The sequence below is a fragment of the Aegilops tauschii genome, chromosome 5 (assembly GCF_002575655.3).
Source record: "Aegilops tauschii subsp. strangulata cultivar AL8/78 chromosome 5, Aet v6.0, whole genome shotgun sequence".
NCBI lineage: Eukaryota > Viridiplantae > Streptophyta > Magnoliopsida > Poales > Poaceae > Aegilops > Aegilops tauschii.
The window spans coordinates 183,470,574-183,496,765 of record NC_053039.3 but is presented as its reverse complement, the minus strand read 5'-3'; the positions used below and the strand labels follow the sequence as shown (position 1 = coordinate 183,496,765).

At 42.1% G+C, this 26,192-nt stretch overlaps 2 protein-coding genes across 2 annotated transcripts; one reads left to right on the top strand and one right to left on the bottom strand.

Moving 5' to 3' along the window:
• Positions 1-6,625: 6,625 nt before the first annotated feature.
• Positions 6,626-11,272, top strand: LOC109747980 (uncharacterized). The gene is made up of 5 exons (XM_020307027.4): positions 6,626-7,033; positions 7,938-8,090; positions 8,171-8,312; positions 9,746-9,987; positions 10,794-11,272. Exons 1-5 carry the CDS (start codon positions 6,689-6,691, stop codon positions 10,998-11,000), a joined length of 1,089 nt encoding a protein of 362 aa, XP_020162616.1. The 5' UTR covers positions 6,626-6,688; the 3' UTR covers positions 11,001-11,272.
• A 1,938-nt stretch (positions 11,273-13,210) lies between these two features.
• On the bottom strand, positions 13,211-17,505 carry LOC109747979 (proteasome subunit alpha type-5). Its single transcript, XM_045228604.2, has 9 exons — positions 17,263-17,505; positions 17,044-17,125; positions 16,452-16,532; positions 15,637-15,750; positions 15,459-15,560; positions 15,316-15,374; positions 13,992-14,094; positions 13,660-13,725; positions 13,211-13,573 (listed from the first exon to the last, which is right to left on the bottom strand). The coding sequence occupies exons 1-9, from the start codon at positions 17,274-17,276 to the stop codon at positions 13,481-13,483; spliced, it is 714 nt and encodes a 237-aa protein (XP_045084539.1). The 5' UTR covers positions 17,277-17,505; the 3' UTR covers positions 13,211-13,480.
• Positions 17,506-26,192: the final 8,687 nt, after the last annotated feature.

Sequence of the window (26,192 nt, the reverse complement as noted above, 5' to 3'; positions counted from 1 at the left end):
GAGGAGATAATATGACTTCTCCAAAATAAAAGAAATATTGGAGGGAAAATGTTAAAATCAAATAAATAATTTTATTTGGATTTTATTGCTATTTTATTTGAATTAGGAAAATATGCATTTTTCAAAATTGCATTTTTAGGCCAAGAAAATGTTCACTTTGTTCTAAATATTTTATTTAGACGGTGAAAATTGTTTTTGGCATTTTTAGATTTTATTATTTATTTAGGATTTTTTCCTTTTCGGCGGAATTGTTTTTTTTTAGTTCCTGGACCGAACTGGGCCGAAGCCCAGCCGGCCCAGCCGCCGTCACCGCCTCCCCGCACCAGCACCACGCCCGAGCCGGACTCCGGCAGGAGTCCGGGACGCCCCCGCCACCGCGGCTTGCCCCCTCGGCCAAGTCGGACCCCCTCCCCTTTAAATGCCGCCCCGCCGCCCCCTCCTCTCCTCGACCCGCCCCGCCGCCTCTGCACCGCCACCGAGCCGCCGCCCGCACTTGCGCCGCCGCCGCCCCGCAGCCGCGCCTCGCCGAGCCACCGAGCCGGAAGCCGCCGCCGTCGTTTTTTTTCTCGGTTGTAGCTAAAAACCGCCAGTTTTTCTTAAAACCTTAGATCATTTTTTTTAGATCGGTTCGGTTTTTCTCGGTTAGTTCCATTTGCGAACGTTCGTTCGTTCATTTTAACGAACGAATTCGCCTGTTCGTCTCTGTTAGCGAACGTTCGTCCGATAGATTTTTCTTTTTCCGTTTATTTTTGGCCAGGGACCTATCCGCGACTATTTCTATCGCATATTAGCCCTGATCTTCAAACCCTCGCAACTTTTTAACCGTTCGTCCAAATCCAGTGAAACCAACGCCAAAATCTTGGAGCCCCTCTTTCTGCTTAATCAACTTGAACAAGGTTTTGACAATTTAAAATTTGGTTTCAAGAAGATTTGAATTCGAAGTTCTTTTGACCGTAGTTTCGGTTCCGTAGCTCCGATTTGACCGATTCTTTTTGCAAATCAAATCTCTTCAGTTGAACTTTCAGATTGGATCTTCTTATTTGAGTTTTACCCTTGCATCTATGCTTGAGTGCTTATGTATGCTATTGTTTGTTTGCGATAGAATTTCCGGAGTGCGAAGCGTGCTACTACGAGTCTCTAGGGTTTGCGGATCGTCAGCAAAGCAAGTAACACATTGATCATACCCCTTTATTATCCAGTTTTTATGCATTAGTTACAACCCTCAAACACTGCATGATTAGGTTGTGATTAACATGTGGCTATTGGGAATTAGTTGATGAGGTAGAACCTATTGCCCTTTTATTATCAAACCCTTGGGAGTTCTCCTACGTTATGCTTATATTGCCATGCTATGCTCGTAGATGTGGATTGGGTTTGAGTGTATCCATGACAGATGTGAGATGTTAATTAATGGTTAACTTAAGGTGGCTACTTAAATACACATCTGGGTGGATTGGTTGCGGGCACCAGGAGAATCCAGTGTTGTCCTAGGATATCCCGGAGTACCCGTGTGATCATTCTATGGTTCGCCACCCAGGCTCAAAGGGATCATAAGATTATTCATGCTAGAAACTTCCGTGTGCAGCCACAAGCTATTGGGCTCTAGCATAGTTGAGTATGTTGCATGACCTCTTTCAGTGGTAGGCTAGCAGATGTAGGGGATGTAGGTTGGTACTATCTACCCAGAGTAAAGAGTTAATGCTTCTGAAAGACTGTGTCTCGGTCATCCGTTTCGCAAACACCATGTAGTGCGAGAAATCCAACGGAGGAGATCGAGTCTTGTGGGGAAAAGTGCGCAAACCTCTGCAGAGTGTACAAACTAATCATGGTTAGCCGTGTCCCCGGTTATGGACATCTTGAGTATCTGGTTCTTGGATTATCATGTTGATCTCATCACTCTAATTAATTTGTTGGGTTATTAATACTTCTTAATTGGGATTGAGTTGGAAGAACCTTCTCAATGTTTAACAACTACCATGACAGTTAAACAAAATATATTCCTTTGTTGTAGGGAAAATTGGCTTTTCGCAAAACATTGTAACCATAGAGCCTCCACCAGCCATATATGCATGTAGTGATAGCATTTATTCTGTTCATTGCTCTACTGTGTTACATTGCCAGCATATTCCATGTGCTGACCCGTTTCGGACTGCAACATATCATGTTGCAGACTTTTCAGACGAAGAGTAAGGTGCGCTAGGTCGTTGTCGTGCACTCAGCTATGCCGTTGGAGTTGATGGACTCACTTTATCTTCCAAGCCTTCCGCTGTTATATTATTTTAGATGGCCTTAAGCCGTATTTATTGTAATAAGTTCTCTTTTTGAGACATTCGATGTAATAAGTGTGTGATTGAACTCTATTATAAATCCTTCAAGTACTGTGTGTCAGCATTACCGATCCAGGGATGACACTTATGCACAGAGATTTGACCATCTGAGGTCGGATCGCTACAAAACAACATGGTAATTTGCTTTGGTTATAAATTTAGTCCTAATATGATAGGCATCCAAGAGGGATATAATAAAAACTTTCATATAAAGTGCATTGAATACTATGTGAAGTTTGATTCCTTATGATTGTTTTGAGATATAAAGATGGTGATATTAGAGTCATGCTAGTGAGTAATTGTGAATTTGAGAAATACTTGTGTTAAAGTTTGTGATTCCCGTAGCATGCATGTATGGTGAACCGTTATGTGATGAAGTCGGAGCATGACTTATTTATCGATTGTCTTCCTTATGAGTGGCGGTCGGGGACGAGCGATGGTCTTTTCCTACCAATCTATCCCCCTAGGAGCATGCGCGTAGTACTTCGTTTTGATAACTAATAGATTTTTGCAACAAGTATGCGAGTTCTTTATGACTAATGTTGAGTCCATGGATTATACACACTCTCACCCTTCCACCATTGCTAGTCTCTCTAGTGTCGCACAACTTTCGCCGGTACCATAAAGCCACCATATACCTTCCTCAAAACAGCCACCATACCTACCTATTATGGCATCCATAGCCATTCCGAGATATATTGCAATGCAACTTTCCACAGTTCTGTTTATTATGACATGTTTCATCATTGTCATATTGCTCTGCATGATCATGTAGTTGACATCGTATTTGTGGCAAAGCCACCGTTCATAATTCTTTCATACATGTCACTCTTGATTCATTGCACATCCCGGTACACCACCAGAGGCATTCATATAGAGTCATATTTTGTTCTAAGTATCGAGTTGTAAGTAAATAAAAGTGTGATGATCATCATTATTAGAGCATTGTCCCATGTGAGGAAAGGATGATGGAGGCTATGATTCCCCCACAAGTTGGGATGAGACTCTGGACGAAAAAAAAGAGGCCAAAAAATGAGAGAAGGCCCAAATAAAAAAATGAGAGAAAAGAGAGAAGGGACAATGTTACTATCCTTTTACCACACTTGTGCTTCAAAGTAGCACCATGATATTCATGATAGAGAGTCTCCTATGTTGTCACTTTCATATACTAGTGGGAATTTTTCATTATAGAACTTAGCTTGTATATTCCAATGATGGGCTTCCTCAAATTGCCCTAGGTCTTCGTGAGCAAGCGAGTTGATGCACACCCACCTAGTTTCTTTTTGAGCTTTCATAAACTTATAGCTCCAGTGCATCCGTTGCATGGCAATCCCTACTCACTCACATTGATCTATTGATGGTCATCTCCATAGTCCGTTGATACGCCTAGTTGATGTGAGACAATCTCCTTCTTTTTGTCTTCTCCACAACCACCTTCTATTCCACCAATAGTGTTATGTCCATGGCTCACGCTCATGTATTGCATGAAAGTTGAAAAAGTTTGAGAACATCAAAAGTATGAAACAATTGCTTGGCTTGTCATTGGGTTTGTGCATGATTTGAATATTTTGTGTGATGAAGATGGAGCATAGCCAGACTATATGATTTTGTAGGGATACGCTTTCTTTGGCCATGTTATTTTGAGAAGACATAATTGCCTGGTTAGTATGCTTGAAGTATTATTATTTTTATGTCAATATTAAACTTTTGTTTTGAATCTTATGGATCTGAACATTCATGCCACAATAAAGAAAATTACACAGATAAATATGGTAGGTAGCATTCCACATCAAAAATTCTGTTTTTATCATTTACCTACTGAGGACGAGCAGGAATTAAGCTTGGGGATGCTTGATACGTCTCCAACGTATCTATAATTTTTTATTATTCCATGCTATTATATTATCTGTTTCGGATGTTTTATATGCATTAATATGCTATTTTATATTATTTTTGGGACTAAACTATTAACCTAGAGCCCAGTGCCAGTTTCTGTTTTTTCCTTGTTTTTGAGTTTTGCAGAAAAGGAATACCAAACGGAGTCCAAACGGAATGAAACCTCCTCGATGATTTTTCTTGGACCAGAAGACTTGGAGATGAAGTCGGTGGAGCCACGAGGTGGCCACAAGGACGGAGGGCGTGCCCAGGGGTGTAGGGCGTGCCCCCTACCCTTGTGTGCCCCCCCCCCCCCCGTGCACCTCCTGGCCTAATTCTTTCGCCTATATATTCCCAAATATCCCCAAACCACTAGAGGCATCCACGAAAACACTTTTTCACCGCCGCAACCTTCTGTACTTGTGAGATCCCATCTAGGGACCTTTTCCGGCACCCTGCCGCAGGGGGATTCGATCACGGAGGGCTTCTACATCGACTCTATTGCCCTTCCGATGAAGCGTGAGTAGTTTACCACAGACCTACGGGTCCATAGCTAGTAGCTAGATGACTTCTTCTCTCTTTGATTCTCAATACCATGTTATCCTTGATGTTTTTGGAGATCTATCCGATATAATACTTTTTTGCGGTGTGTTTGCCGAGAACCGATGTATTGTGGATTTATGATCAGCTTATCTATGAATATTATTTAAATCTTCTCTGAATTCTTTTATGCATAAATTGATATATCTTTGTAATTCTCTTCGAACTATCGGTTTGGTGTGGCCAACTAGATTGGTTTTTGTTGCAATGGGAGAAGTGCTTAGCTTTGGGTTCAATCTTGTAGTGTCCTTTTCCAGTGACAGTAGGGGCAGCAAGGCACGTATTGTATTGTTGCCATCGAGGATAAAAAGATGGGGTATTCATCATATTGCTTGAGTTAATTCCTCTACATCATGTCATCTTGTTTAATGTGTTACTCCGTTCTTTATGAACTTAATACTCTAGATGCATGCTGGATAGCGGTCGATGTGTGGAGTAATAGTAGTAGATGCAGAATCGTTTCGGTCTACTTGACACGGACGTGATGCCTATATTCATGATCATTGCCTTAGATATCGTCATAACTTTGCGCTTTTCTATCAATTGCTCGGCAGTAATTTATTCACCCACCGTATTATTTGCTTGCTTGAGAGAAGCCTCTAGTTAAATCTATGGCCCCGGGTCTATTTTCCATCATATAAATTTTCGATATACTATTTATGCACCGTTTGTTTACTTTCATTTATCTCTATCAGATCTCACTTTTGCAAGTAACCGTGAAGGGATTGACAACCCCTTTATCGCGTTGGATGCAAGTTGTTTGATTGTTTGTGCAGGTATTCGGTGATTTGTGTGTTGTCTCCTACTGGATTGATACCTTGATTCTCAAACGGAGGGAAGTATTTATCTCTACTTTGCTACATCATCCTTTCCTTTTGAAGGGAAAAACCAACACAAGTTCAAGAAGTAGCAGTAGGCATGTGAACTGGTTATTTTGACAGTTCTAGAAGGATTATTTGTGCTAGGAAAGATAGAGAGGAGAGAGATTGACAAAGAGAGGACAAACATGAGAGAGTTATTTCTACTGCTGCTTTTTATTGCGAGCTATTGCTGCTTGGTACTTATACACAGAGAGAGAGAGTTTGAGAGACATGTAGATAGTTTACTGACTGTGCTACCGCTATCCGTACTAACTAAACGCAGTCCCATTCTTACTATCCACTTAAGCTTAGACACATTTTTTTTTATAAAAAGGGGTTTTCCCCGCCCCATTTTATTGTAAAAATGAGGCAAACAGACCAGACCAAATCGTTTCCTGCGCTGAGGCCAGGTCAAAGTAGCTGGACCAGATTACAAACAAGTTCTTAGGAGTGGAGCGAGCTACAACACAACTCAACAGGGTTTTGCTTAGACGCAATTCCATTATCAACATCCAGTTAAGGTTAGACACAATCACGAATTGTCCGGGAGACAATTTAATGGTGCGAGAGCACAGCACATTGTGCTGGAACTTTTGCAATTGAGAATTGTTGAAAGTTTTTCTAATCTCTACCACATGTGCATAACCGTCTATATTTTTTAATTGATAGCTAAAGTTCTACTCCATCGGTTTCTAAATATAAGACTTTTTGGAGATTACACTATAAACTACATACGGATGTATATAAACATGCTTTAGAGTGTAGATTCACTCATTTTGTTTTATATGTAGTCTATAATGAAATCTTTAAAAGGTTTTATATTTAGAAACGGAGTGAGTATTTTTCTGCATGTAATCATGTTAGATCTGTGTAAAAATTATGTATCCCTAGCAACGCACGGGGAATTACCTGGTTCTCGTAAATTCTTGTAAGAAGAAGGCTACCAACCGCAGAGACGTTTCCACGCCCTACAAACTTCTCCCTGACCAGTGATTCCATTCCCCTCTGCACTGCCCCCTCCTTCCCATGGAGCTCGACGCCGCCCAAAATCCTAACCCCGACCCCCCCATCTCCGCCTACTACCAGACGCGGGCGGAGCACCATGCCGTCGTCTCCAGCGACTGGCTCGATCACGCAGCCGCTGCCGCCTCTCTCCCCGATGCGCACGCCGACGCCGACACCGCCCAACCCCCCTCCCCAGGGAGCAACGGCGGGGGCGTCATCGAGGAGTTCAACTTCTGGCGCCGCAAGCCGGAGGCCGCCGAGGCGGTTGCCGCCATCATGGCGCTCGCCGCCGTCATCCGCTCCAGCAGGGCCACCACCATGATGGAGCTCGAGATCGAGCTCAAGAAGGCTTCCGACAAGCTCAAGGTCCCTAAAACCCAGTGCAGCCCCCCCCCCCCCCCCCCCCCCATTCCATCGTACGGCTTTCATGTGGTTGTTTGGTGTTGTGTACCGCATTGCAACTGACAAGATTTTTCTCGCAGTTTTTATCTTCTTGGTACTACTCCCTCCGTTCCAAAATAAATGACCCAACTTTGTACTATAGTTAGTATAAAGTTGGGTCATCTATTTTGGAACGGAGGGAGTATTAGCTAACTATTATTAGTTCATCACTGTCGCGATAAATGAGTTTCTATGACATTCCGATCGATGATTACTTACTTTAGGGTTGCCGTTGTCAAGTTAGGAAGGATAGTAGACAATATTTTTCAGTGACAAACTGGGCCTTCAGCTGTCTGACTCCACTCTTTTGGTAGCATAAATCATGTTTCTGAATCTACATTCTAGTGGGGTTAAAATATTACTCTCAAAAGAAGAGATAGCATTTTGTACAAAATATTTTTTTTCTTTCTTTGTGAGAAGCTTATGAAAATACAATGTGTAGTGCTTCTTATTATGGCTGTCATGGTCTCAAGTGTTCCACTCAGATTGTTTCACAACTAAATATTTTTTCTACAAAAGATATAATCAGAAACGTCAGTTGTGTTCGCCTGCTTTGCCTTTTTGCACTATCTCCGATGTTTTCTGTGGTGTTGGAAATAAACTCCCTTCTGCAATGGCATAAAATCTGCTTGGTATGCTTGTAGTGGCATGTACAAAATTCCACCCATCATGTTCTCTCTAGTCCTTAGGGTTTGAATTATGTTCACAAGTTGATGTTGTCTAATGATGAAGTGATTAAGCTGCTTATAGTCTTTGAACGTTTCGTTATGGAAGCCCTCATGCAGTGCTGACTACTTGAATTCACACTGAAAACATGTCTATATTTCAGTCCTGGGATGCTACTTCCATTTCTCTGTCTGCTGCTTGTGATTTGTTCATGCGCTTTGTAACAAGAACATCACATTTGGAGCATGAGAAATTTGATGCAGCAAAATCACGCCTAATTGAGCGAGGGGAAAAGTTTGGAGAGATATCATTAAAGGTTACCTGTAATTTACTATCTACTGTTCTTGTAAGATGGTTTATGCTTTGAACTAATTTGGTAGAAGAATATTTGTGTAGGCCCGTAAGACAATTGCAATGCTCAGCCAGGATTTCATCTCAGATGGGTGCACTATGCTGGTACATGGTTATTCCAGAGTGGTGTTGGAAATCCTGAAGCTAGCTGCCTCAAATCGCAAACTCTTCCGTGTATTATGCACAGGTATTTTGATCTAGTCTTTTTTCTATTCAGTGGTCTCAACACGCTTGCAGTGTATTCTCCCTTCAGGGTCATCTGTGTGATATTTTACCATAGTTAGAAAAGGCGCGCCTAAGCGAGCGCTTAAGTACGCCTAGGCTCTATGCGATAGCAAAACGCCTAGCGCATAACTGCGCTTAATCTGCGCATAATTGCGCGTAAGCATGCGCTTTGATCAGAAAAGCGCAAGGCGGTGGCAAAACACACAATTAACGCCTAGCGCTTTTTTGAACTATGTATTTTACTGTGAGGGCTTGGGAGATCGTATTCATGCAGAAGGCGGTGAGGGTTGAGGTGATCTCAACATCTTTTTCATGTACGAAAAGTAGACGGCGTGTGAGGCTTGGGAGATCGTATTCATGCAGAAGGCGGTGAGGGTTGAGGTGATCTCAACATCTTTTTCATGTACGAAAAGTAGACGGCGTGTGAGGCTTGGGAGATCGTATTCATGCAGAAGGCGGTGAGGGTTGAGGTGATCTCAACATCTTTTTCATGTACGAAAAGTAGACGGCGTGTGAGGGTTGGGAGTGATCTGAACACCTTTTTCGTGTACGAATGGTAGACCGCAATGAGGGTTGTGACTGATCTCAACACCTTTTTCGTGTACGAAAAGTAGACCGCATTGAGGGCTAGAGATCATATTCATGCATGAAACTGCACCCTAATGTGTTTCGACTGAAATTCTATTTTCTATACCATTATATAGTGTAGCAGTTTTGAATGAATATAGAGCATCAACCCTAACCATTGGTATCTTAAATCCAACAGTTGAAAGCAGCAGGATTCGCATGAACAGTAACCAGCAGGTGCTTCCATGCTTTTCTAGAACCATCACATCACCCTTGTCATTAAAAGGTCCATGCTTCCCAAGCCAGCTTGCAGCGCTAGCAGAGGACGTATTTAGCGGGTTTGAGATAGTCTAGAAAGGAAACGCCGGAACGGGAAGAGAAGGAAGCTAAAGTAAACAGTTAGATTAGATAGTGTGGATCCCACAAGTTATAGTTCGCCAAAAAAATCCCCACCGGCTCCATACTCTTTGTTTTTTTACAAACAACAATCAATGGGGTTTATGCTTTTCTATTATTTCATTTCTGCGTTTCCTCCGCGTTGAATAATTTCACAAGGCAATCTACTGTTTATCTACTTTTACCAAAATCACTTCGTAACGTTCAGACGTGCAATGCTAGTATACAGTAGTTATTTAGTCATATCTTACCTTTTTTTAATCTCAGCGGTTAGATGTCGTGTTGAATGGGTACATCTTGAGTGGAGAGATTTGCAGTTCTAATGTTTTGTTGTTAGCCTACCTCATGGCTAGTAATCACGATAACCAATGTGGCAACTTGTCTGTTAAGTGGAATTTCTCATGTTTATCTGTTATGTTTATTTACCTGCAGAGGGCAGACCAGACAGAACTGGCCTACGAATGTCAAATGAACTTGCAGCATTAGGTATTCCTGTTAAGGTGCTAATTGATTCAGCTGTTGCTTACTCCATGGATGAAGTTGACATGGTATTTGTTGGTGCTGATGGGGTTGTTGAAAGTGGAGGAATTATTAATATGATGGGGACTTACCAGATAGCTCTTGTAGCTCATAGCATGAATAAACCTCTATACGTGGCCGCTGAAAGTTATAAGGTACTGCCTGCTATGATAGGCTATTTAAAAATTGTTTCACTAGTTGCTCTGCAAACTATTCTCATGTTACTTTCTGTAATAGGAATAAATGAAACATAACTGTTGAATATTTAAGAACAGCGAGTAAAAATTGTTGTATATTTAAGAATATACTCCCTCCGTAAAGAAATATAAGAGCGTTTAGATTACTAAAATACAGAGGGAGTAGTAAGGACCTCTATTTGACATGGAGACTCACACTTGTTAGGGTGTTGCCGTTTTCTTTATTGTTTTTAGAGATAATTTTCATGGATCCTTAAGCTGATCAGTCATCCATAATGTGAGAGCAATTTGATATGGAAGTATCGTTTCAAACTTCCACTGTTATCCACCATATGTCCTGTACATTTTAAGGAACTTTGTCTTAGTATTCTGCACTCCGCAGATCTACACGTCATAACTTGCGGGAAACTACTTGCACAAATCATTCATCACTTTACTGCATGTCTTATTTCAGGATTTCTTATATCTCGCAGTAGGTATTCACCAAAGTTTATTTTACTTAAACTGTCGCAACTTAAGTTCACTTGATGATTACATAGTAAATTAGTTCTAGATTGTAGACAAGTGTATTAAATGATGGTTTATCTTACTTGCATCCTACTCCCTCCGTTCATAAATAAGACGTACCACGTCACTTATTTGTGAACGGAGGTGGTATTATATAACTATTCATGACTGTTTTTGTCTATAGCATATGATTGATCGCTTGCTGGAAGTGTCAGTGTGTTTGATAACATAGCCCTGTATATTTGATACTCTTGTAGTTTGCTCGTCTATATCCCCTGGACCAGAAGGACATGACACCAGCTCATCGACCAATAGATTTTGGAGTTCCGATACCTGCTGGTGTGGAAGTTGAGACATCGGCAAGAGACTACACTCCTCCCCAGTACCTCACACTTCTTTTGACTGATCTTGGTGTTCTGACACCATCCGTTGTGAGCGATGAGCTCATCCAACTGTACCTATGATCACTGCTAAGATATATGTTCTCCAGATCAGATCTAATGTACTTTAGTTGAATTGAGGTTTTCCCTGTCTCTCACTGTATGTTGTTATCTTTTCCCCCTCTGCTGAAATGTCTAGAAGAGTTATCTAAAACCTTAGGTGAGAGGATGATCCATTTTACCCGAGCGTTGTTCTGGAGTCGAGCAATAATTTTGGTCTCAAGTGACATCGAGCAATTTGCAGTGTTCACTCGACTGGATTCGAATGAGTGCAAAGTTTAACTTTCCTTGTGGCATTTGTTAATTTACAGAATACCTCATCTTTGGTATTGTACCTTCTGCCATTGGATCGATTGCTAACGATTGAGTTGAATGGTACCGTCTTGCAGTGCTAAACAATATGGCAAACTGGCGGTTGATGCCAACTATCCTAGGGATTTGAATGGTGACATCGGATATGGAGCATAAAATAACATCACGTCTGTTCTGAATTATAAAATCTTTTGGATATTTCAATATGGATCAAAAGTTAGCAACACATGATTCGTGTTCAACTGCAGATAGGTCGACCTAAGGCAGCCCATAGTTGCTGCTGCATGCCCTTACGGGGTCTCTCTTGGAGGTACCCTAGTTTTTCTAGTTACTCATTCTCCGTGCTCAAGGACCTCGCCGGAAGCGCAATACGCAAGACACGCCAGAGAGGTCTTTTGCGAATAGGCATAGATCTATTTACGAGAGTTCACAGAAAGTATAAAGTATCACAAACATAATAAAAATTAAATTGAGATTCATATACCATCGAACAACTACTACTATCGCCACAGCGAGCGATCAACGCGCCGCTAGCGCTGCTTTCATACTAGAGCATGCCTCACTTTATTGATGACAGTCGGAAAGTCTTAGTCCACGTGCCCCTAAGGACCAATCAACACTCTGGGGCCGCAGTCGTCGTTGCAAAATTGGGGAATTTGTGCCTATCGGCATTTCATGAGTTATGAAAATGCAAGAAAGGATACTAAATCTCGTCGTTAACTGAATTCTGGATAGAATGATTAAGAAGAAGAACAAAGTATCCAAGCCAAAGAACTTATCGGCAAAAATCCTGACAAATGATGTTGACATGAGAGTGTGTTTTTTAACCACGAAAGACTTGGTTTCCATTTAAGTTGTAGAAGTAGCCAACTTGCTACCATAAAGGTCTTTATTGGTCTTGACACTAGAAGCGGCGCATTTCGTGGTTAAATCGCGAATTACAAATAGTTGAAGTGTCTAACACCAAATCTCACCATCGTGCACGTACGGCGAGAAACTCTAACCTCACCGCCTCAAAGAGACGAACAGGAATCTACGCCGGAGCTCCTCGTTTGCAATACCTTTTGATAAAAGAAAGGGCTCTCGTGTATAGAGAGGGCCTCACCGTTCAAAAGGGAACCATAGAAACAATGGAATCCAGTATTTCTTTAGTATTATTAGAATGAATCTAGTATTTCGTATAGAAATAACTGAATGGAGTGGAATAAAAAATCATGGCTAGGAAAGTTACTATAGCAAAAGCCATTGAAATCAATATTTTATATATATCAAAATAATTAGTTTTGTTATTGATGAGAAAAAAGTGGCTAAAACAAGAGAAATCATTAGTTATTCATAATTTTATTCAATGACCGAAGTTCCATGAGGATATATAGCCCAGAGATGACGAACAAAAATGTGTTCATTTGCCTCAAACTTTAGAGGCGCTCATTTAAGACTTAATCGAATGATTACCAACAGGTAAAAAGAGCTTTTGTTTCCTCTCATCAAGAGGGACATCATCCGCCCAAGGGGTGATTCCTCTCATCAAGAGGGACATCATCCGCCCAAGCATCACCCCTGCAAGGACTAACAAACCCTAACCTAAACTAAACAGGAGTCTATACTTTTGTTGTTGAAAGTTTGTCTCAGATATTTTTTAAGAACGTCAAAAAGCGTGACGATATAATCCACAATATGAAGGGAACAAAAATGAAATGATATTTTTGTTGTTGAAAGTTTCGGGCACAACTGTTATTACGTGACACCTTTATCTACGCTAAAAGCAGTCTCATCAGCAGTGAAAGAACAACTTCCTAGCCGAATAAAAAGTTTCTGAAGTGAAACCTAGCGGCCTTTAAGTAGTCCAGTCTAAGAGGAAGCGAAGAAAAATGGCTATGTCCAACAGAATAATAATCCAAAACATACGGTGCAAAGGACAGTTGTTGCTGAAATACTGCATGCTATTGCCACAAATCCTTCGTATCAAACAAAAGGGTGTAGTACAATCTCCTTGCCGGCAAGTGACAAGGCAACAACAGCTAGGCCTCTACACCTTGTCAACACAAGATAATCAAACGAAAAGAGGAAAACATCAGTGTCCATATCATAGAGCAATTGTGCTTCTGCTAATTTGAAGGCATCGGGATGTCAGACACACAGCACAAGGAACATATGAATCCTGGTTGACATTCGACAAAGATTTCTGCGTTTCACAATCGTGCTATGACTGCTTCGACCTCTGCAGGGGTGTAAAGGTGGTAGTTCGGCGCGACCATGGCGATGTCGACATTATTTGGAGTCACCTGTTCCAAATAGCAATTTAACTCCAGACACTTGGTGGGGGTTCTTAGTGACTGCAATCACAAAGACTGGACTGAGACGCCTTTACCTTTTCTTCCATAACCTGTTTCAGGATAGATAGAGCAATGGTTTCAGCCTCCTGAAGGGTCAGCTCCTGCAGAAGAAACTCAATCATCAGCTTTCAGAAACATGGTGCAAGTATCGACATACAGCCAAGAGTGGTGTGGTCACGTCATGGTTTTCTTCACACAAGATTAGAAACACACCACTTTCAGCATTATGGTCTCCTAGCTATAGCTATACTATTCCCAGAAAATCCAATATGATCAATCGAGGTTAGCATTACAGCTTCCTTTGCATATATGCAAATCGTGTTCAAGTTATCATACAGTTCAGAGCTATTTGATCTTGTTGTGTTACCTTGTTGAACTGCTCCTGCAAGGAACTATCGGCACCCTCAGAGCCTGACCCTATTGCCTTGGCATTGCACTGCCAAAAAGTTCCAGATGGGTCAGTGTAGTACCTGCGACACAAAATGCAGACAGAGAACTTCAACAAATCTATATAGATTCCTTCTTTTACACCGTCTAGGCACTCCTAATTTGCCTTCTAAAAAGAAACAATTCTAGGCTTAGTATAACAAGCTACTTTATTTTATTTTTTAGTAAGGAGTGAGGGGTGTAGAAAAATCGTTGCCACATGCAATACAGCAATGTGACTAAGATGCGAAAAAGACAAACTTATAACCAAGGGACCATTCTGCCGTTTGCTATTCAACAATGTTTAAGAGGTAGCAATACTTGAGAGGTTTAACTTTCCGAGAATACATCCTACCCAAAATATAAAATTTTAGAGCATTGGCTGTGGCTGGGCATAAGCTCACACATCAAATTAAATTGGTGGACGCAGCAAATCCCAACTATATTAAGCAACATGTAATATTTTGTTGTTGGTTAAATATGATGCCATTATCCATTCTGCTACTGATCATCTTACCATAATAACTATGAGAAGATTATGAAAGATTTTACTCAAGGAGGAATGGTCATCATGGAAGCTATTGGTTATCAGTCAGAATATTGGGCACAGCTGGCCCTTGCAGCACAACGCATAAGAGTGTGGTGGCACTATACTATAGGTGCATGAGTCCAACTGTTTATTGTCAACTCCAATCTTATGGGGCAGCAAGGAGCCCGTAAAAATTGAATCAGGAGTTGGTTGGGAAATATAGTCCAGAAGAATTAGCAAGCCAAATGTTTCCAGTTAGGAAACTGTTAAGACATGTAAGAAGCTAACATCCCCTATATAAGGATGCCTAGGACTCAAAAAATAGTAAATACAAGGATGCCTAGGACTCAAAAAATAGTAAGGAGTGAACAACCAACGTCTCAAAAGTCTTGGTACCCATTTGTGAATTCACCGCACAGAAAGGTTCAAACGGCCAGAATCAAGGGTAGATGACATACTAAGGCTTATGCAAGCAAAGAATCGATAATATAAGAGAAACTGTGACAGGATAAGAATAGGTCCTAACTTCTAAGTTATTGTGTAAGATAAGTTGCAAATTGCAACTAACATTAGTTTTTTTTGTTTGTCACCACAGGAAGTCAATGAGCACGACTACAACATCAAATAATACTAGAACAAACAAGCAAAACTGAAAGCACACACAAAGACAACTGTGCAAGTATGCCTCCTGAATTCAATTATAAAGTCTTTGTCAGTTGTGATGATTGGTACTTACAAGCTCGGCCCATTTTCATCATGACCAGCAATAAGGAGAGAAACTCCAAAAGGTCGTGACTGCAGAAGGAAATAAGTAGATCAGAAACTCCTGTGGTAGTGTTGTGTTGGGATAGTAACACTGTAATAGCACTAAATGCTCACCATAGACTCTTCTTCACCTTCTCCAAAGCGAAGAGCTAGATCACAAATAGCTTGTGTGGTGGACTCAACTGTCATCGGTTCCCCATATGAGAATCTATGGTTCTGATTATGAGTATAAAGTGAGATAACAGATAAGGTAATGAACAAAGTGAATAAAGTATACAAGAAAGAGAAGTACTTGGGTCTCCACTCGAGCATGCTCAACCAATGTTCTTGCATCAGCAATAAGGCCACTCATGGCACAGCCTACATGCTCATCAATTTCCATAATTTTCTCAACACTGCTAGGTTCCTGTATGAAAGGCAAATTGGTAATCTTACTTTTGACACAATTGGACATCACACGAAGCAATATAATCAGTACAAAAATATTGTGGCAACCAAGACACAAAATACTTCTGAAAAATGGAAATGGAAGAGTTTTAAATTTTTTACCAAATATCCAAGATATAATGTCATAAGTTGCAATATATTCAAAAAAATTGTGTATGTCAGTCACTCATAATATATGAAGCATCACAGGATGAGGAAACCAATTGAGCAGAAAGATTCCATGATCGTAAATCTAAGACTTGATATGTGCCTTTTACATTATTCATTATATACACTAGAAAGTCGAATATCACAAATAACAAACAACTGACACATTTATATGGAACATAAACTGGAAAAGATACAGTACCATGGAAACCTGAGTACTGTTACTATTGAGACGATTTAATCCACTGATGCATTGGAACCAGCAAAAAGAAGCCCAAGAACAAAATCCCTAAGAGGGACAGGATTATCCTAAAGCAAAACTAAGCATAATAAGAACTCATCCATCACACCGAAAACTAAAGGATCAGTGATACAGAAATATAGGAACATTGCATTGAAATTGAGTACAAAATAAAAACAAATAACAGTCCCAAAGGTAAGGTACACTTCAATGATACAAGTGAACAACCAAACAGCATTTTTTTTTGCAGGGGCACAACCAACAGCAGTTACCAGCAATGGAGACGTCACACGTTTCTCCACAGCAAGAACAACCCCATCCTTCGTCTTCAACCCGATTGCAGTAGATCCCAACTGCAAAAGGCATGGGCATCAACAAAACCATCACTCATATGCACATACAAATTTAAACAGTGAGATTCCAGCTTAATCTCGCTACAACTATCACGACAATGACCCAGAAAATGCCAACGATATAATCAATGAAATCACCTACAAATATATAGACTTCAACTTGCGAGTCGACAAGAAGACATAACCAAGCCTAAATGAGCGTAGAACCCTAGTCCAAATTAGGGTACTTCATTGCAAGCCCCTAAAGACTACTAAAGTTGTCGCCCTGATTCACAATGTCAGGAAACAGCGATCCATGCTGCATCTAGCCATTGGTTCGTCCTAACAACACGAATCGAGCGGCCTAAAACATACATCTTCCGAAACAACCCCGGGCAACTACTCCAGACAACCGATTCCTAACAGCAGACTGCAGCTGCCTCCTCACCAAATCTACACCCAGATCGGGGGCAAGGGAGGGGGGGGGGGGGGGGGGGGGGGGGGGGGGCTCAGAAGGGATCGGCTCACTCACCTTGATGGCCTCGATGGCGTACTCGACCTGGAATAGCCGTCCCTCCGGCGAGAAGGTGTTCACGCCGCGGTCGTACTCCGTCCTGCGCGAAACAACCCCACAACAAAATTTATCCCGAAATAAGATGAAAAATCCACAGCACTGACAACACCGCGGGCGCGGAATCCAGCAGCGGGTCGGGGCTGTGAAGACTTTTGACTGAGAAGGGTCGATTCTAACCTCGTGAGGAACATGGTGGCGCGCGGTTTGCTTGGGCTAGGGGAAGATGGGTTTGCGGCTTGTGGGAGACGAGACTACGAGAGGGGGAGGTTCTGCTTTATGGCTTGTTCCGTTTAGGCAGCGATTGGAGATGTTTGAAGGGGATTAATAAGGGGGGATTAAAGTCCTTGCAAGTCAAGATCCCCCTCAAACCTCTCCAATGCCCTCATTCTCATTTTTTTTGGGCTCAACTCTCAGGAGGTGTTTTTTTTTTTGAAGCGAGATCCTTAAAAATAAATAATATGAAATTATGTACAAACAACCGAGACAAATCGATGTGATGTTTAAGCTACTACAGCAAACCATGGGATGTAAAGCAAAACCGTTGAAATAGCGGTTTAATAAATGATTTTCCAGATTAGTAGGCTAGGTACATCTGAACAACCCGCAATTCACCGAGGCAAGTATTTCCCAGATTTGTCCAGAATTGAATAGCTCTTCATGTCTCTTCAGCCTATGAAGCTCCAAGGAGAAAGATCCATACACGTCCACGCGGAGATAGCTGTAAGCTTGTAATTCCTTAGGAGGTGTTTGGTTTCGAAAGAGTAACATAAACTTCATTAGTTGCGCTGATAATGTGAACGTAATTGAAGAAAACAGAAACCTGTTTGGTTAGTTATAATGTAACGTTAACGGCTAACGTTAGTCAGCGCTCAATGTCCGACGCCATCTTCCTCGCGCTCGCGTTCTCGCAATGCGTGCTCGCTGCGGCATCCTCCCTCGCCGCTAGTGTGTCGCTGCACTCCAGGTTGCTCCTTGTTGACTATATGTATAGGCTATCATCGTATGTATGGTTAGGATCTTTTTCTACCTAGCCCCGCCTCGTGTTTCCTTATATAGTTGAGGCCGTGGGCTATATCATGTACATATATACGTGCGTGTATGCATCCAATTCAATTGAGAGCTGCATTGCCTTACAATATGGTATCAGTTTCCCTAACCCGATCCTAAACCTAAGCCTTCCGCTCCTGCCGCCGCCACACCTTCTAGGTCGCCGTCGCCGCACCACCTAGGTCGTCGTCGCAGCGCACACTACCCTACTCTCTCAAACCCCACTGATCGCCACCTCCAAACCCTACTATCTACCCCAGCCGCCCATGTCTCCTTCCTTGTCGCCATGGCCTCACCCGGCTCCTCTGTCTACGGTGCCATCAATCCCTTTGCCGGTCTCGATCCCACCCTCATCCGTGATCTCAACATCCACGCCCGTATTCCCGTGTGCCTCGATCAATCCACTTCCACCTACTACGCCTGGAAAACCTACTTCTCCTTGGTGTTCCGTGAGTACCATCTTCATGATCACATCGACGACTCTGTCGACTCAAGCCTCATGCATGGCGATGACGAGTGGATGACCATCGACGCCACGCTCATTCATTGGTTCTACCTCACAATCTCCAAGGATCTCTTCCACACCGTGGTCAGCGATGAGGATGATGCCCTCACTGTTTGGACGAAGCTCAACGGGCTCTTCACCAACTATCAACTCTAGCGCCGGGTCTTCCTTTCAGCAAGAATTTTTTGGATGCCACCAACTTGACTCGTCCATTGATGATTTTTGCATGTGTGTCAAGAAACTTGGTGATGAGCTCCGTGATCTTGGTGAGACGATCTCTGATGAGCTCCTCCTCAGCACCCTAACCGCCGGTCTCAACGAGGAATTCGACAAGCCGCTTCGAATCTCACATGATCCCCTCGTCGACCTTCCCCGAGGTTGTGGCATACTTACGCTTGGAGGAGTGTCGGATGAAGATGGCAAAAACTAGGGCTACCCACACCGCCCTTGCTGTCGGGACATCCCGTGGCGGCCAACAGCAGCAGCACTCACCGGCGCCTCCTGTGCCACGATTCCCCACGTCGGGACCACCGTACTCCTAGTACCCGCCGCCACCGCCGGCGGGCTTCTTCCAGCAGCAGCAGCCACCCTAGTCGGCCTCCTCCGACCGCCGCTGTGGTGGGCGCCGTGGACGCAAGCAGCAGTCCAACGCCCCCGGAGGCGCGCCCCGCCAGCAGCAGGCTCCAGCGCCCTGGCCCGCCGCCTAGAACCCTTGGACGGGTCTGGTGCATGCATATAGCATGCCCGTCCCGCATCCTCCGATCCTTGGCCTTCTTGGCCCGCGCCCAACTGCGCACCACGCGATGTACGCCGCGCCATAGTAGCCCGGGTAGCCGCATGGCGGGCTTCCCATGCCCCTGCCCCTAGCTTCACCACCGCACGTCGGTGCCCCCTACTACAACCCCCTGGTGGCCCCACTCCCTCCTGGCCCATGGGATCCGGCGCTGCTCGCGACTCTTCACTCCACCCCTTCACCGATGCTACTTCTTGAGCTTGCGTTGGTTTTTCCCTTGAAGAGGAAAGGGTGATGCAGCAAAGTAGAGATAAGTATTTCCCTCAGTTTGAGAACCAAGGTATCAATCCAGTAGAAGACAACACACAAATCACCGAATACCTGCACAAACAATCAAACAACTTGCACCCAACGCGATAAAGGGGTTATCAATCCCTTCACGGCTACTTGCAAAACTGAGATCTGATAGAGATAGATGAAAGTAACAAACGATAAAGTAAATATTTTTGGTATTTTTGGTTTATAGATCGGAAAGTAAAAGATTGCAAAATAGTAGATCGGAAACTTATATGATGGAAAATAGACCCGGAGGCCATAGGTTTCACTAGAGGCTTCTCTCATGATAGCAAATAATACGATTGGTGAACAAATTACTGCCGAGCAATTGATAGAGAAGCGCAAAGTTATGACGATATCTAAGGCAATGATTATGAAATATAGGCATCACGTCCGTGTCAAGTAGACCGAAACGATTATGCATCTACTACTATTACTCCACACATCGACCGCTATCCAACATGCATCTAGAGTATTAAGTTCATAAAGAACGGAGTAACGCATTAAGTAAGATGACATGATGTAGAGGAATTAACTCAAGCAATATGATGAAAACCCCATCTTTTTATCCTCGATGGCAACAATACAATACGTGCCTTGCTGTCATTGGGAAAGGACACCGCAAGATTGAACCCAAAGCTAAGCACTTCTCCCATTGCAAGAAAAACCAATCTAGTTGGCCAAACCAAACCGGTAGTTCAAAGAGAATTACAAAGATATCAAATCATGCATAAAAGAATTCAGAGAAGATTCAAATAATATTCTTTAATAAGCTGATCATAAATCCACAATTCATCGGATCTCGGCAAACACACCGCAAAAAGGTATTACATAGAATAGATCTCCAAGAACATCGAGGAGAACATGGTATTGAGAATCAAAGAGAGAGAAGAAGCCATATAGCTACTAGCTATGGACCCGTAGGTCTGTGGTAAACTACTCGCTTCATCGGAAGGGCAATAGGGTTGATTTAGAAGCCCTCCGTGATCGAATCCCCCTCCGGCAGGGTGCCGAAAAAGGTCCCTAGATGGGATCTTACGGGTACAGAAGGTTGTGGCGGTGGAGAAGTGTTTTCGTGGACTCTGATACGTCTCCAACGTATCTATAATTTATGAAGTATTCATGTTATTATATTATCTGTTTTGGATGTTTACGGGCTTTATTAAACACTTTTATATTATTTTTGGGACTAACCTATTAACCCAGAGCCCAGTGCTAGTTTCTGTTTTTTCCCTTGTTTCAGTGTTTCGCATAAAAGGAATATCAAACGGAGTCCAAACGGAATGAAACCTCCGGGAGCGTGATTTTTGGAACGAACGTGATCCAGGAGACTTGGAGTTGAAGTCAGGGAAGCTTCGAGGTGGCCACGAGGCAGGGAGGCGCGCCTGCCCCCTGGGCGCGCCCCCCACCCTCGTGGGCCCCTCGTTGCTCCCCTGACCGACTTCTTTCGCCTATATATATATCCATATACCCTAAAAACTTCGGGGAACGGAATAGATCGAGAGTTCCGCCGTCGCAAGCCTCTGTAGCCACCGAAAATCAATCTAGACCCGTTCCGGCACCCTGCCGGAGGGGGAATCCATCACCGGTGGCCATCTTCATCATCCCGGCGCTCTCCGTGACGAGGAGGGAGTAGTTCACCCTCGGGGCTGAGGGTATGTACCAGTAGCTATGTGTTTGATCTCTCTCTCATGTTCTTGAGGTGATACGATCTTGATGTATCGCGAGCTTTGCTATTATAGTTGGATCTTATGATGTTTCTCCCCCTCTACTCTCTTGTAATGGATTGAGTTTTCCCTTTGAAGTTATCTTATCGGATTGAGTCTTTAAGGATTTGAGAACACTTGATGTATGTCTTGCATGTGCGTATCTGTGGTGACAATGGGATATCACGTGATTCACTTGATGTATGTTTTGGTGATCAACTCGCGGGTTCCGTGACCTCGTGAACTTATGCATAGGGGTTGGCACACGTTTTTGTCTTGATTCTCCGGTAGAAACTTTGGGACACTCTTTGAAGTTCTATGTGTTGGTTGAATATATGAATATGAGATTGTTTGATGCATATCGTATAATCATACCCACAGATACTTGAGGTGACATTGGAGTATCTAGGTGACATTAGGGTTTTGGTTGATTTGTGTCTTAAGGTGTTATTCTAGTACGAACTCTATGATAGATTGAACGGAAAGAATAGCTTCGTGTTATTTTACTACGGACTCTTGAATAGATCGATCAGAAAGGATAACTTTGAGGTGGTTTCGTACCCTACAATAATCTCTTCGTTTGTTCTCCGCTATTAGTGACTTTGGAGTGACTCTTTGTTGCATGTTGAGGGATAGTTATATGATCCAATTATGTTATTATTGTTGAGAGAACTTGCACTAGTGAAAGTATGAACCCTAGGCCTTGTTTCCTAGCATTGCAATACCGTTTTCGCTCACTTTTATCATTAGTTACCTTGCTGTTTTTATATTCAGATTACAAAAACCTATATCTATCATCCATATTGCACTTGTATCACCATCTCTTCGCCGAACTAGTGCACCTATACAATTTACCATTGTATTGGGTGTGTTGGGGACACAAGAGACTCTTTGTTATTTGGTTGCAGGGTTGTTTGAGAGAGACCATCTTCATCCTACGCCTCCCACGGATTGATAAACCTTAGGTCATCCACTTGAGGGAAATTTGCTACTGTCCTACAAACCTCTGCACTTGAAGGACCAACAACGTCTACAAGAAGAAGGTTGCGTAGTAGACATCAAGCAGTTTCTGGCGCCGTTGCCGAGGAGGTGAGTGCTTGAAGGTATATCTTTAGATCTTGCAATCGAGTCTTTTAGTTTCTTGTTTTATCACTAGTTTAGTTTATAAAAGAAAACTACAAAAAAATGGAATTGAGTTTGCCTCATACGCTTCATCTTTTTAATATCTTTCGTGAGTATGATGGAAAGGAAAATTGTGCCAAAGTGTTAGAAGAAGAATGCAATTAAATGTTTGGCACTAAATCTCTGAATGATGAGCATGACTGCAATGTTGTTAGTATGAACTCTTTGGATATCCATAGTACTAATGATGATTGCACTAGTCATGATGAAAATATCTCTTATAAGCATGTCGATTTTTGTGGAGTGCATAGAGTTTGCAAGTACATACCAATTAGGGAAAATAGATTTTGCAAGAGGCATAAGTATTTGGAAACTAAATGGTTGCAAGAAAGGCTAGATGTTTGTGCTGAAAATTTAAACTTTCTTAGCTGTACTTGTGAACTTTGCCATGAACGTGATCATTTCAATAACCAATGCAAATTGTTTCATGATCGTATCGTGTCCAAAAATTGTGATGACTTGATTTCCCTTGCACATCATAATGAACTTAGTTTTCTCTTGGGTTATGAAGAAATGAAACGTATAACTAAGGTTATTCCAGAATTTGCCCTTGATAGAGTTCTTGATTTTGATCTAGAGAAAATTTATATGTATTGTGCGGTGAATTGCATTGAAAATCCTTATATTGCCAATTACATAAAGAAAAGAAAAGAAATAGAGGATGAAGAGAATACTAATGAAAGGGAAGAGACTACCCAATATTCTCCTATTATTTCTTATGATGAATCAGGTAACGAGGAGGAGCCTTCTATTCAACCAATCTCATTAATAAGGAGCCCCAAAAAGAGGATTGAACCCACACATGATGTGAAGAAGAAAAAGAAAAGACGGGGAAGCAAAGGTAGAAAGGTATCTCTCCCAAATGATGTTGCTCCTATTACTCATCGTGATGATGATAATTGCTATACTATTGGTGCTATTCATACTATTAATGATGAGAGTGATTATGCTTATGATATGAAAAGGCCCAATCTTGAGGATGCTATGTTTGATGAAGATGATGTTTTTGAGAATATATTTGCTGCAATTAATGTTTGTCCCAAGCTTGGGGATGCTACGTTTCATGAAGATGATATTTTTAGTCTCCCGAGTTTTGATATGCAAATTTATAATGATGATAGCATGCCTCCTACTTATGATGATTATATTGATGAAAGTGGGTTTGGAAGAGTGTCAACTTTAGGAAGTAATGATCCCACTATTTTGGAGGATGTTGAATCTTATTATGATAATTATGAAAGTGGATTTGGAGAGGTCGTGACTTTATTTAGTAATGATTCCACTATATTGGAAGAGGTTTCAATCAATTATGATGAGAACAAAGTTGCTACTTATGATGATTATTGTGATGACACTTATGCTATAAAAAGTAGTGATGATTATATTTATAAAACTTGTCATGGTTATGATTACCCTTTTTTTGAACATTACTCATTTAATGTGGAAACAATTTATAGTATTCGAGTTTCTTATGATACTCCCACTATTCCGAATGAGAAGAATTTTGCTTATGTGGAGAGTAATAAAAATTCTATGCTTGTAGATCATGAAAAGAATGCTTTAGGTGTTGGTTATATTGTTGAATTCATTCATGATGCTACTGAAAATTATTATGAGGGAGGAATATATGCTTGTAGGAATTGCAATAATATCAAGTTTCCTCTCTATGTGCTTAAAGTTTTGAAGTTATGCTTGTTTTGCCTTCCTATGCTAGTTGATTATTGTTCCCATAAATTGTTTGATCACAAAATCCCCATGCATAGGAAGTGGGTTAGACTTAAATGTGCTAGTCATATTCTTCATGATGCTCTCTTTATGTTTCAATTCTTAGCTCTTATGTGAGCATCATTGAAATCATCATGCCTAGCTAGGGGCGTTAAACGATAGCGCTTGTTGGGAGGCAACCCAATTTTATTTTAGTTTCTTGCTTTTTGGTTCTGTTTAGTAATAAATAATCTATCTAGCCTCTGGTTAGATGTGGTTTTATGTTTTAATTAGTGTTTGTGCCAAGTTAAACCTATAGGATCTTCTTGGATAATAGTTATTTGATCATGCTGAAAATTCCAGAAACTTTCTGTTCACAAAAACAATTGTTAAAAATTAGCAGAACGTGATATGATACTGATTCCAATTGCAGCAGATCAATAAACAAATTATTTGGGTCTTCCTAGTTTGGTAGAATTTTTAGAGTTCAGAAGTTTGCGTTAGTTACAGATTACTACAGACTGTTCTGTTTTTGACAGATTCTGTTTTTCGTGTGTTGTTTGCTTAATTTTGATGAGTCTATGGCTAGTAAAAGAGTTTATAAACCATAGAGAAGTTGGAATACCGTAAGTTTAACACCAATATAAATAAAGAATGAGTTCAATACAGTATCTTGAAGTGGTGTTTTGTTTTCTTTCGCTAACGGAGCTTACGAGTTTTCTGTTAAGTTTTGTGTTGTGAAGTTTTCAAGTTTTGGGTAAAGATTCGATGGACTATGGAATAAGGAGTGGCAAGAGCCTAAGCTTGGGGATTCCCAAGGTAATATTCCAGGATAACCAAGAGCCTAAGCTTGGGGATGCTCCGGATGGCATCCCCTCTTTCGTCTTCATTCATCGGTAACTTTACTTGGAGCTATATTTTTATTCACCACATGATATGTGTTTTGCTTGGAGCGTCATGTCATTTTATTTTGTTTTGCTTGCTGTTTGAATAAAGTATCAAGATCTGAAATTCTTAAAATGGGAGAGAGTCTTCACATAGCTACATAATTATTTAACTACTCATTGATCTTCACTTATATCTTTTTAGAGTAGTTTGTCATTTACTCGTGTGCTTCACTTATATCCTATGAGTAAATAGTTGAATGATTTGAATATCATGTTGGGGAACGTAGTAATTTCAAAAAAATTACTACGCACACGCAAGATCATGGTGATGCATAGGAACGAGAGGGGAGAGTGTTGTCCACGCACCCTCGTAGACCGACAGCGGAAGCGTTATCACAACGCGGTTGATGTAGTCGTACGTCTTCACGATCCGACCGATCAAGTACCGAACGCACGGCACCTCCGAAGTTCTACACACGTTCAGCTCGATGACGTCCCTCAAACTCCGATCCAGCCGAGTGTTGAGGGAGAGTTTCGTCAGCACGACGGCATGGTGACGATGATGATGTTCCACCGACGCAGGGCTTCGCCTAAGCTCCGCGACGGTATTATCGAGGTGTAATCTGGTGGAGGGGGGCACCGCACACGGCTAAAATATCGTATATCAAGTGCGTTCTTAGGTGCCCCCCTGCCCCCGTATATAAAGGAGCAAGGGGGAGGCCGGCTGCCCTAGGCGCGCCAAGGAGAGAGGGGGAGTCCTCCTCCTAGTAGGAGTAGGACTCCCCTTTCCTAGTCCTACTAGGAAAGAAGGGGGGAAGGAAAGAGAGGGAGAGGAAGAGGGAAAGGGGGCCGCGCCCCCCTCTCCTAGTCCAACTAGGACTCCCCTTGGGAGGGGGCGCGCCACCTCCTGGCTGCTGCCCTCTCTCTCCCCTCAAGGCCCACCAAGGCCCAATACTTCCCCGGGGGGTTCCGGTAACCCTCCGGCACTCCGGTTTAATCCGAAACTT

Excerpts from the sequence above, each read along its gene's own strand:
- LOC109747979 (XM_045228604.2), bottom strand. Across the intron at positions 13,726-13,991 it reads TGCAGGAGCAGTTCAACAAG|GAGCTGACCCTTCAGGAGGC; the intron begins GTAACACAACAA and ends TTTCTTCTGCAG. Across the intron at positions 13,574-13,659 it reads AACAGGTTATGGAAGAAAAG|GTGACTCCAAATAATGTCGA; the intron begins GTAAAGGCGTCT and ends TATTTGGAACAG.
- LOC109747980 (XM_020307027.4), top strand. The coding sequence starts at position 6,689 with ATGGAGCTCGACGCCGCCCAAAATCCTAACCCCGACCCCCCCATCTCC. Across the intron at positions 7,034-7,937 it reads AGGCTTCCGACAAGCTCAAG|TCCTGGGATGCTACTTCCAT; the intron begins GTCCCTAAAACC and ends TCTATATTTCAG. Across the intron at positions 9,988-10,793 it reads TGGCCGCTGAAAGTTATAAG|TTTGCTCGTCTATATCCCCT; the intron begins GTACTGCCTGCT and ends ATACTCTTGTAG.